Source organism: Panthera tigris, chromosome A2 (assembly GCF_018350195.1).
Source record: "Panthera tigris isolate Pti1 chromosome A2, P.tigris_Pti1_mat1.1, whole genome shotgun sequence".
Classification (NCBI taxonomy): Eukaryota; Metazoa; Chordata; class Mammalia; order Carnivora; family Felidae; genus Panthera; species Panthera tigris.
In genome coordinates this window covers 64,559,374-64,572,265 of record NC_056661.1, presented here as the reverse complement: position 1 = coordinate 64,572,265, position 12,892 = coordinate 64,559,374, and the positions used below count along the sequence as shown (strand labels likewise).

The window sequence follows — 12,892 nt, the reverse complement described above, 5'->3', positions numbered from 1 at the left end:
TGACGCGGTAGAGCGCGGTGTGGGGGTGGGACTGGAGAAGCAAGAGGAACACAATGTCGGGGGGCGGGGCGGGGGGGGGAAGAGGGGAGGCTGAGTGGGGGCAAATAATAGAACTGGAGACATGGCCTGTCAAGGAGCGTGGCTTTCACTTCATAAAAGTGATGTGTTGGCTCAGTTGGTTGAGCATCCAAGTCCTTGATCTCGACTGAGGTCATGATCTCATGGTTCGTGAGATCGAGCCCTGTGTCTGGCTCCGCACTGTCATGGAGCCTGCTTGGGATTCTCTCTCTCTCTCTCTCTCTCTCTCTCTCTCTCTCTCTCTCTCTCTGCCCCTCCCTCGCTTGTGCCGTGTGCTCTTTCTCTTTCTCAAAATAAATAAACTTTAGAAAAAAGTCCAACATAGACAATGTTAAAATATCAAAACAGGGAACTCAGTTCCATAAGTGTACATATTTATGCGTGCTTTCCATATTTCTTACAATAGAATGAGTATTAAAGTTTTGGACTTCAGCTTAGAAATAAATGCATGGTTGCGAAAATGCAACTTTATACATAGGAAAAGGAATGATGCCTGTGCAATTAAGGTCCCTGATCACTGACCTGGGTTATTGCTGGTACCCCTTCATATCTTTTCCGTGTAAAGCACTGTGAAATCGGGTCAGCAGCTTTTTCCACCGTTGTTTCTTCTGGATCGAGTTTCGGTGGTAGCATCTTATCCCAAAGAACAACTTCATAAGCTCTGTGAAATTAAATAATGATATTTTATGAAAAATGCATATTGCAATTGGTATGAGTCATCGTGGTCTCATGGCAGGCAGGTAATTCTAAGGTGTCCCCTAAGATTCCTGCCCCCCAGGGGTCCATGTCATATATAACTACCTCCCGTCTGGCGTGGGCAGAGCGGGTAAGTATGACAAGAGGTCACTCCTGCGATACTTTGTATGGCAACTTTATATGGCAAAGGGATTGTGCCCATGTGATTAAGTCCCCTAACTGGTTGACTTTGAGTGAATCCAAAGGTGGGCTTTCCTAAGTAGGTCTGACCTAAACAGGTGCCCCCTAAAAAGAGACAAGAACACATCAGACACTCTTCAGCTGTCCTTGAAGACACATCTCACGAGCCCAGCAGCTGGAACGAATGGAATTCTGCCAACAATCTCAGTGCTCCTGGGAGACAAGGATCCAGCCCCCACTGACTCTCCAATTCTAGCCTGAGAAACCCCAAGTCTTGAACCCCGTTGGGGCACGCTTACATTCTGACCACAGTCTTATGGTCTAAAGCTGATTTATGTGTGGTCATCTGCTATACAGCAGTGGAAAACCAATGCACCTATTTATATACATCTTATAGTTGACAAAAAAGAAAAATCATTTGACCTTCGCAGCAGAGCCGAAAGACCATTAACAAATAAACAAACGATGGCTTAGAGAATGGAATTTGTTTGCTCAAGGTCGCTCAGCTACTGGTGGTCGACGTCAGGATGCAAATGCAGATTATCCGCCTCTGAAGAGTGAGCCACGTTCCCGTTGTCCCACCACACCAATGGTACAAGGAGTCCAGCCATCTTAGTAAGTGCGAGGATTGTATACGTAGGATTTAGATCTAAAGGTACCATCTTTAGATGGTATTTCAAGTTTTGAAAGTTCTGCTCTTTTTGACAGATATACATGACCGATGCAGTGAAATAGACTCCAAACAAATATTTATTTGGAAATTACTATATTTCAAGCACTGTGCTAGGTGCTTGGGATAAAAGAGCAGATAAGAAACAACATACAGGGGCTCCTGGGTGGCTCAGTCGGTTAAGTGTCTGACTCCGGCTCAGGTCATGATCTCACAGTTCATGGGTTCAAGCCCCATGTCAGGCTCTGTGCTGACAGCTCAGAGCCTGGAGCCTGCTTCGGATTCTGTGTCTCCCTCTCTCTCTGCCCCTACCTGCCCCCCTCAAAAATAAATAAACATTCAAAAAAATACAATAGGGGATAAAATCAAAAGCCAGAGAGGAAATCAGAGGCCATTTAGTTGTAATCCTTCATTTTTAAGATGAGAAAATTGAGGGCCCAAAAGACTGCAGGCTGCCAAAGCCCCAGAGATGGCAGGTAGAACCGGCGATCTCACCACCGGCCCCCAGGCTGTCGACATCTTCTCCAGAGCTCTTTTCTCAACTTGCTCCATGGTTCCGGAATCCAGCTCCATATCATGTATTTCTTCTTTTTTCAATGTCAATGAAGTTTATTTGGCTTTTTTGAGTAGTGCTCTTAAAGCATCGCAGCTTGGTAAACAGTATAAATTAGTACGGTCATCTTCATTAGAACAGTCATATGAATTAGTACAGTCATTTGTTTTCTCATGAGTTGCTAAAAAGATGCAGCCTATTTTTTTTTAACGTTTATTTTAATTTTGGGAGGCTGAGAGAGAGAGAGAGAGAATGAACGGGGGAGGGGCAGAGAGAGAGGAGACACAGAATCCGAAGCAAGCTCCGGGCTCTGAGCTGTCAGCACAGAGCCCGACACGGGGCTCAAACGCATGGACCGTGAGATCATGACCTAAGCCGAAGTCAGACACTTGACCGACCAAGCCACCCAGGTGCCCCAAGATCCAGCCTATTTTAACAGGATAGATATTTTTACCACTTGGAATTAATGAAGGCTCACACACGAACAACGTTCTTTGTAAGGAAAATAAGAAGCTGTGGCCGAGATACCAATGAAAAGAACTGTGCGGAAATGAAGGTTCCCGTACTTTTTGAAGTCGTTTTACAATGGGGAGACAATGCACGTGATCTTGTTGCAAACTTGCCATACAGACTTGTAACACCCATGGTCTACACAAGCGATTTAGGCCAGGGGGCGCTGACTTCAGACAATGCGGCATCCTAATCCCAACAACGAGTTAGCAATTTTGCTGACTCATTATCTGTTGTAGGCTGAAATAGGGGTTAGAACGAAAATCATCCCTAATTAAAAACTGGCACTGTTCACAGAAAAAAAAAAAAAAGTAGGATTTTGCCTTTGAATCTGCAAGTGTATGTTCAAATCGAATTTGCCTCTCCTCCCCACAGCTCAGCCGCAAAACGGGCTTGAGGTAACATTCTTTACAAAGCGTTCATTTTCAACTCGATGCAAGCTAAGCAAAGATGATTGAAACCCAAGCTTGCACAACGGACGGGTATCTCCCAGAACATTTCTTAGGCACAAAACACACAAGAGGAAGGGCTACTCAGTGACATTTTCATGAACAAAATGGCATCATGTTCGTCAACAAATACCCCGATGCTGCTTTCTTCTGCTAGCAAGAGTTGCAGAGAAAGAGAGAGAGAGAGAGAAAGCATGATTCTGATTTTGATCCCACGTTTCTTATATACTCTTTATATTTTTATAAGCCGCCTGGGAAAATATCCGATCATATGTATATTTCATGAGCCTGTTGGGTGCTGGGTGTGCCATCGGTAGGAAAGAAAACCACGAAGCTGGAATCTGCAGCACGTCAGTGGGGTTCAGCACAGCGTCGGGAAGGAGGGGTTGGGGAGGCGGGTGGAGTGCTTTGCTGGGTGCATACACATCCTTGTCGGTTCTCCACTCTCTGTGGCCCTGCTGACTTCAAAAAGCCCACTGGGCAATTGCAATCACCCCTTCCCAGTGCTCGTCGTACTCGGCCATTTGCAGTTTCACTCCCTACACCCTTTGCGTGCCTGCCAGTTCACACCTGTCTCTAGGCCATGACCCCCCCCCCCCCGCCCCAACACACACACACACTTATTTCTCTAGCTTGGACCTTTCTCCCAAACCCTAGACCCACACACCCCACTGCCTACTTGCCTTAGCCACTTGGATGTCTCATGAACATCTTTATATTCAGCACTTCTAAAATGTGCTTCTGACCTTTCCCTCCGAACCCGCTCCCCTGCTTCCAACCGTGTTGAAGGAATGGCAATCAATCTCATGTCCATCCGGCTGCTTAGCCCGAAGCCTTGGAATTGTTCTTGACTCCTATTTCCCTGACACTCACGACCTCCAATGTGGACATCGTGTCGGCTCTACTTTTAAAACACATCCAGGAGCCAGCCATGGCTGACACCTTCCTACCACCTTCCCAACGAGCCGCCCTTACCTGACCTCTAGAGATGCCTCCCAATTCTCCCTGACCCAATCAGTTGGCTGGGGACACAGCGGCCACCATGTTGCTTTCCTGTGCAAGTCTGATCTTGCCGCTTCTCTGCTAGACCTTCACTTCCCTCACAGGTAAAGCCCTGGTGTTTACAGTTGGTTAAAATGTCGGGGCCCCTGGCTGGCTCAGTCGGTTAAGCATCCGACTTCAGCTCAGGTCATGATCTCACAGTCTGTGAGTTCGAGCCCCGCGTCAGGCTCTGTGCTGAAAGCTCAGAGCCTGGAACCTGCTTTGGATTCTGTGTCTGCCCCTCCGCTGCTCATGTTCTGTCTCTCTCTGTCTCAAAAATACATAAAAACATTAAAAATTAAAAAAAAAATGCCCCTGGACATCTGCTTCTGGGCACTCCCTGCTTTTTGCCATCTTCTCTTCCTAATGTCCCCCTTACTCTCTGTACCAGGTACCCTAGCCCCCCTCTCTTCCCTGACCCTATGCACACTTCCGACACAGGCTTTCCAAACGGCTGTATATTCCCTCTGCCTGGAAAATGCTCGTTCCAGACATCTGCAAGTCAGTCCCTTATGTCTTCCGAGCTGCTCTCAAACCCCATCAATTAAGGAGCCCCCCCTCCCCACATCCTATTCACTACGGAAGCCTACCGTCCATACACAGGACGCTCCAGATGCTTCTTCCCATTCTACCTTTTCTCTTCTATGTTTCCACAGCCTCATCATCTTCTAGGATATGAGCTATTTATGTGTTATGTCAGTCCTTATTGTCCGTCTGCCTTTAGAATGAGAGCTCTTTGAGAGCAGAGATCTCCGTCCGCCTTATTCCCTGATGAGCCTCACAGCCTAGGGCACAGACACATCGCAAAAGCTGAATATGGTTTCTGACTGCGTAAATGAACCCCTTCAGGCTTTCTCTGCTCTTGTTTTCTATGATGCTGTACTCTTATCTCCTCCTCTCACTGACCATTTCTTTTATGTTTTGGTTTTATGCTTCTATTACCCGTAGATTTTCTTTAAGACTCTCCCTTGACCTGTTTTATTTCAGCCATCAGTGTGAGTAAATATCTGTGTCTGATGTTTTCTGAATTACTCACAGCATCCAGGACATTGTGGACACAAAGGGGGACGTGTCACAAAAGATGAAAGAAATACCTTATTTTTAATTTTAATTTTGTTATTTTAGAGAGAGAGAGTAGGGGGAGGGGCACAGGGAGAGAGAGAGAAAGAGAGAATCCCAAGCAGGCTCTGTGCTGAGCGCGGGGCCTGACTCGGGGCTCGATCCTACAACCCTGGGATCATGACCTGAGCCAAAATCAAGAGTCAGGCACTCAACCGACTGAGCCACCCAGGTGCCCCAGAAGAAATACATTTTTAAATCAAAACTCTACTGGGAAAAATGCTTACTTTTGTGTCGAGGACTTGTAAAATGAGTCCTTTGCGTTATATTTCCTGTTTGGCTGTAAAAGTGATTCTCCATCCTCCTAGAAGTTGTGAATAATAAGTGAAAGGAGATCAGATACACATGGGAATTGCTAATGTTTTCTACAACCATGCTTTCTTTTTCCCTTGTTCTCCATTTTTCTCCTTTCATAGCACCCCTTCCACAGACCAGGCTTAATGCTTCCCTACTTTCTTCAATTGTCTTGGAAACTTACTTTCTATGTATGGTCTCCTAAGTGATTAAGCTAAAATTTACAACATGTGTATTCAAGTTAATGGAAAGGCACATTTTTATGAGAAAGCTCTTGAATTTTAAATGCTGGCAAATGATGTTTTTAGCACCATGTAAATAAAACATCTTAAAAAGTCTAGGGGCGCCTGGGTGGCTCAGTCAGTTAAGCGTCTGACTTCGGCTCTGGTCATGATGTCACAATTCATGAGTTAGAGCCCAAAGCTTGCTTTGGATTCTGTGTCTCCCCCTCTCCCTGTGCCTCCCCCACTTATGCTCTGTCTGTCTCAAAAATAAACATTTAAAAAAACTTTTTTAAGTCTTGTGTGACTTGTCTTTTAACAATAGGACATTAGCTCTGATACACTTCCCCTTTCCTACCTTTTGTCTTATTTCATTGAAATTCGTTGATTATTATAATTATTAATATTAATTTTAACTATATAATATATATTATATTATATAATATATTTTTATATAATATATATTATATATACTATCTAATATAATTATTATATTTTAATAATATATTATATATGTAATTAAATATATAATATATTATTATTATATTGTAATTGTCATTAGAATCTTTAAGTATTACTATTCATTTAAATTTTCCACAGTATTTTACCAGTGGTTCTTTGTCTACTTCTGCTTCTGGTACCCAATTTGTTCTTTCCTGGTTCCACTCTCTTTGGCTGGAGTTCAATTTTCAGTAATTCTCTCAAGGATACAAACTTCTAGCTTTGTTTCTTAACTAACTCATCCTCACTTTTTAATACTGTTCCAGGTGAATTTAGAATTCTAGTTTAATGGCTATGATTCTTTGGTAAACTACCTACACCTCATTGGCTTCTGGATGGTTATTGTTGCTTTGGAAGTACACGGAGTATAATTGTCTGCAAGTATTCTGCGTCCCCGTCCCCACCCTCCGGCAATATTTAGGATATTCGTCTTGATTTTCCCACGGAGAAAATGTGTTTAGGAGAAGGTATATTTTTTCAGCTGGCTAAAGACTCGTTATGTTTCTTTAACCTCAGAATACATAACTTCCCCCAATTTGGACAAATCTCCATTGTTACCCAATCCATTGTTACCCAATCCATTGTTGCCAATGGATTCTCTTTATTCTCTTCTTAAGAAGTTCCCATCAGGCAAATACTAGACTTTCTCATTCTGTCTGCCATCTTTACCTTCCATGCTACCACTGTCCACTTTCCTGTTCACAACACTTCCTCCTTCCCCTATTTCTAGTCTCTGTTTAAACCTGTTTGTTGTATTTCTTTAAATTTCATTAAAGCTACATCCAGTGAGGCGCGCCTGGGTGGCTCAGTCGGTTAAGCGCCCGACTCTGGCTCAGGTCATGATCTCGCGGTCCGTGGGTTCGAGCCCCGCGTCGGGCTCTGTGCTGACAGCTCGGAGCCTGGAGCCTGTTTCAGATTCTGTGTCTCCCTCTTTCTCTGACCCTCCCCTGTTCATGCTCTCTCTCTCTGTGTCTCAAAAATAAATAAACGTTAAAAAAAATTTTTTTAAAAAGCTACATCTAGTGAAATCATGTAATCGTTCTGTTGCTAGGCTGAATTCTCTCTATATATTTTTTTCATTTAGAAATTGTTTTTAATTTTAATATTTTAGTAATTTTGCTGTGGAAAATAAAATTCCATCTTAGAAGAAAGAGAAAACTCCTCAAGACCACTCTCTGGCATCTTTATTTATGTATTACAGTGGGCCAGCCAGTGAAAATCCTGGGCCTTCCATATGGCTCATGGCTTAGTCATGATATTGATAAAAGAGGGTTTAGTTGTGTCTGCCACGCTCTGGCTCAGTGAATTTTGGAGTTCTTCTGGCGCTTGTACAAGATACTCTTTGCCTCTAAAAAACACAGTTATAACTCGCTTATAATGTGAGTTTGGCAGAAGACAGACTGGAGGGGCCACTGCAGTAGCATCTCCAAATATTAACATTTCGTTCCAAGCGTCCGCGCCGACACTTTGACAAATTCCATTGTGAATCACCACCAAAGGTACGAATGGCAAGTTGTGCCTGCAGATGGTTTCCACTTCGGTGCAGAAGACCCCAATACACTGTCTCCTTCCACGCAGAAGACCCACTGCCCTGGGCTCTATCTTGGCCAACGTAGAGGCTGCAATGGCCAATCCCAAACCGGCTCCCATCGTTCCCAAGGTGCCAGCAGCAAGCCTGTGACGAGGAAGGGCATTTGGAAGCACAGTGCGTCCAGCGTCCATTATATTTGCTCCTTCATGTACCACAAAACAGTCTCTGTGCACCTGTTCTTGCACATGGGAGAAGGCTGTGTAATCACCCACAGGCAGGGATTTGGGAGAAGCTAATTCCTGTGCTATTTTGGCCCGTTGGAGGTTATACCCAGCATGGAGGAGGCAGCCCCCTATATTCCTCCATCAGACAAGACAGGCAGATTCCTTCCATCCTACATTAACACATTTCTTGGAAGCATCTTCCCTGCTCTTCATTTTTTTTTTTTTTTTTTCCTCCCAGAGTTTTCCACCACTTGCTCTCTGGAAGACACTGCCCTGGTGTTTCTATCAAATGGTTCTAAAAGCTGTTTGGTGAACATTGGTGACTCCCAGCAAAGTCACAGCAGGCCTTATCTTATCCCCCAATTCTTCTGTACAGATATCAACCATGTGATTTCACTCACAGGTGGAATTTAAGAAGCAAAACAAACAAGCAAAGGGGGGAAAAAAGAGGCAAACCAAGAAACAGACTCTTAACTATAGAGAATATACTGATGGTTACCAGTAGGATGAATTATTACTGATTGAGTTTTGAACGTTAAGGAAATATTTTCACTCTTGACATAAACCTCCTTTGATCATAATATACTGACCTTTTTATATATCACTGGTTTTGATATGTTAATGCTTGGTAATAATTTTTGTGTCTCTGTACATGAAGAATATTAGTCTGTAATTTCCTCTTTTTTTATTTTTGTAATGTCTTTGTCTGGTTCAGAAATATTAGTTAAGTCAGACCTCTAAAACTAGTTGGAAAGTGTGCCTTCTATTTTCTGAAATAACTTACATTAGACTGATGTGATTTCTTCCTAGGATGTTGGACAAAATTCAGCAACGAAATCATCTGATTCTAGGGTTTTCAGTGTGGGAAGATTTTTGATCAGAAAAATTAAATTCCTTTAATAAATCGGGGGCATTCATTTCATAATCAATCGGGGGTGTTCCATTTTATTTAGTATCAATTTTGGTAAGTTGTATTTGTAAAGAAATTTGTTCATTTAACCTAAGATGCTAAACGAATTGGCAAACTATATAGTTTAGGATATTTTCTTATTTTGCTTTCAGGATCAGTAGTAATAAACTCTTTAATTTCCTATGTTGCTAATATGTGTTCTCTCTCTTTTTCTTGATTGTACTAATAAAATGTCTTTTATTGATCTCTTTCGTTGATCTTTCTAAAGAAACAGCTTTTGGTTTAAAGTTTTCTCTCATGTAGCTTTTCTCTTTTCCACTGATCTCTACTCTTTAATTCTCTTTCCTTTTTAAGAAAATTGTTTAAAATGTTTTTTTTCTTTTTTTTGAGAGAGAGAGAGAGAGAGCACAAGGTGGGGAGGGGCAGAGAGAGAGGGAGACACAGAATCCGAAGCAGGCTCCAGGCTCCGAGCTGTCAGCACAGAGTCCGACAGGGGGCTCGAATTCACAAACCATGATATCATGACCTGAGCCGAAGTCAGACGTTCAGCTGACTGAAATACCCAGGCTCCCCTCTTTCTTCTTGTTTAATTTAACAATTCTTTTGTCTTAATTATTAACTACTAATTTTCAGAACCTCCTTGTTTTCTAATATAAGGATAAAAGGCTAATATTGTTCTTTTCAGCAGTGTTTACTGCATCATACAAGATTTAATATGTTATAGTTTCATCATTGTTCAGTTTAAAACATTTTCTAATTTTTCTTGTGATTTTTTTCTTTGGCCCATGGATAGTTCAGAATTGTGATGTTTAATTTTAAAACATTTGATGCTTTCCTGAACATCTCATGGTGAATTATTTTTAATTTAACTCTGTGGTGGTTTGAGAACACAAGTAGAATTATTTCAATACATTTAAACATATGAAGATTTGTTTTATGCTACACATATGATTACAGTGAATATATCACGTGCATCTAATATGCTTTCTATTCACTTACTTTCAGCTGATCTGTATCTTCATACTGAAAGCGTACCTCTTGTAAATAGCATATAGTTGTGTCTTGCTTTTTTAATCCATTCTGATCATCTCTGCCTTTCAGTTGAAATGTTTAGTATATCACCATTTTTTTTTTTTTTTAAGTAACCTTCACCACAGTGTGGAGCCCAACGCAGGGCTTGAACTCATAGTCCTGACATTAAGACCTGAGCTGAGATCAGGAGTGCGACGCTTAGCCAACTGAGACACCCAGGCCTCCTTGACACATTCTTTAAAAATCAAATGACAATGTAGTAGATGGCTCCGTTTCTGGACACTGTTTTCCATTGATGGGTTTGCCAATCACTTTGCCAGTTGGTGCTGATTATTTCAACTTCACAGTCAAACCTAAAATCAGAGAGCACAAATCCTCCAACTTCATTTTTATTCAAAATTGTTTCAGCTATTTTAGGCTTTTCATGTCATAGAAATTTTATAATCCGTCTGGTCAATTTCCACAAAACATCTTCTCAGGATTTTTATAGGGTCTGCATTGAATCTAGAGATCAATCGGGGAAGTTTTAATAAATTAACAAGCCTTCCAGCCAATGAACCTGGCTTACTTTCCATTTATTTGTGTCTTCGTTAATTTATGTCACCCAGTAACATACTATAGTTCTCAGTGAAAAAATGCACGTGTTTTATTAAATCCTATGCGGTTTTTGGTACTATTGTCAGTGGAATCTTCTAAACTTTCATTTTCCAGTTGTTTGCTTATGATACTTAACATTACAATTGACTTTTGCATATTAACCATAAGCTTATGCCTCCCATGAAATTAAAGATTACATGCAGCAGTTGGTTTGAAGATTTCTGAGGATATTTTTTAATAAATACCATCATGTCATCTCTACCCAGAGATGGATTTATTTCTATTTCTTTTTTTGTTTTGTTTTTTGCTTTTCTGCAATAGCTCTCTCCTCCACTAAATGGAAGTTGATAGTGGTGAGAGCAGACACTTTTGTCTTATTCCTGATATTAAGGGAAAAGCATTCAGTCTTACATCATCATTGCTTTAGCCTCAGGGCTTTCACAGATGCTTTATCACAGATTGAGGAAGGTCCCCTCCAAGTCTCCAAGTTTGCTGAGAGTTTTGATCCTGAGAGAGTATTGATTTTTTTTTCCCTTTTGTTAGTAACAGTCTTGGTCGTTTCTGATCCTTTGCTTTTCTGTATCCTTTTTATAAAGCACTTCTCGAACTCCACGTGGATACAGACAAGATATTGATTTGGATGGCACTGAGACCGCAAAACAACTTAGTAAGAAAACGCGCATGGTAGATATTGTCCCATCCCACACTCGTATCTATTTCTATTTACCGTGGTTTTCTTGTAGTCAGCATATAGTTGGGTATTGATTATTTTATCCAACATAAACATGTCTGACTTTCTATTTCTATTTACCATGGTTTTCTTGTAGTCAGCATATAGTTGGGTATTGATTTTTTTTTATCCAACATAAAAATGTCTGACTTTCTATTTCCTTACATTAAATTTATCTAATATAACATTTGACATAATTTGGTTTCAATATAGCTTTATTTACTGTTGGTTTCATCTCCTCCTTTTCCTTTTCTGTTACTTTCTTTTGTATTATTTGAGGTTTTTTTTTTCTTTGTAGAATTTCATTTTGTCTCCCCCTATTAGCTTATTGCCTATGATTGATTGATTGGCTTCTGTTATTACTGTCACTCTAAGACTTTATACGTCTTTAATTCTAGGGTTTAAAGTATAATATTACACCACTTCATGAATAGTGTAAAAACTTACAATATCATACGCCTATTTTCATCCTGACCTCCCGGGTGCTATTGTTATATGATGGACTTCTACATGTGCTGTATGCCCCAAATACATTGCGACTGTTGTTGCTTTAAACATTCGATGATATTTTTTGGGGCACCTGGGTGGCTCAGTCCGGTAAGTGTCCGACTCTTGGCTTCAGCTCAGGCCATGATCTCACAGTTCGTGAGTTCGAGCCCCGCATCAGGCTCTGTACTGTTAGTGGGATTCTGTCACTCTCCTTCTCTCTGTCCCTCCCTTGCTTGTTCTCTCTCTCTCATGCGCGCTCAAAATAAATAAACTTAAAAAAACATTAAAGGATATTTTGCAGTATTTCAAAATGGAGAATAGCGTTTTCTATTTACCACGCATTTACCGTGTCTCTTGACCTCAATTTCATTCCATTGAACAAACTCAAATTTCCACCTACACTATATTCTTTTGTCTGAAGAACCTCCTTAGGTCGGTTGGCAGTAGATGCCTCAGGTTTCTTTTTCTGAAAATATCTACTCTGCCTTCCTTTTTGAAATTTGTTGTTGCTGATGAATGTGTTCTTAATGAACTTCTTTTGACATTGCAAACATGTGTCCATTTTCTTCTAGCGAGCACAGATTCGGACAAGAGCCTGCTGTCATTCTTACCTGTGCTCCTCTGTGTATAATGGATTTTTTTCCTCTAACTGCTTCAAGATGTCCTTTGTATCCCCGTTTTCCAGCAATTTAACTTAGGTGCACAGTGTCCTTTATCTTTCTACAGCTTGGCGCTTGTTCAGTTTCTTGGGTCTGTAGATTTAAATCATGAGGAACAACACTGGCCACTGTTGGCCCAAATATTTCCCCCATTTTCCATTCTTTTCTGCAATGCCAGTTACACGCGTGTTAAACGGCCTGCTATCATCCCCAAGCTAACTGGTGTTTTACTTATACATTTTCTGTTTTACTTTGGATAGTTTCTGTTGCTACATTTTCAACCTCGCTGATCTTTTAGCCTGCAGTGTCTGATCTGCTTTGAAACGTGTATCCATTTATCTTTCATTGTATCGTGTTTTTCATGTCTAAATGGCCTCTTGAGTCCTGTTTACACCATGCATTTTCCTC

At 41.3% G+C, this 12,892-nt stretch overlaps 1 protein-coding gene and 1 pseudogene across 4 annotated transcripts in view; both read right to left on the bottom strand.

The window, feature by feature from the left end:
- Positions 1-12,892, bottom strand: part of SPATA48 (spermatogenesis associated 48) — a 58,648-nt gene that overhangs the window by 27,556 nt on the left and 18,200 nt on the right. For all 4 annotated transcript variants that reach the window (XR_006214473.1, XM_042977380.1, XM_007094766.3 and 1 more), the window contains exons 3-4: positions 5,524-5,600; positions 601-739 (exon numbers count right to left, since the gene is read on the bottom strand). Coding sequence is in view for 3 of the 4 variants with exons in the window: in XM_042977380.1 (XP_042833314.1) it covers positions 601-739; positions 5,524-5,600 (216 nt within the window). In the remaining variant the exon portion in view is untranslated. The remainder of the gene's footprint in view (positions 1-600; positions 740-5,523; positions 5,601-12,892) is intronic.
- Positions 7,501-8,454, bottom strand: LOC102964196 (annotated as a pseudogene).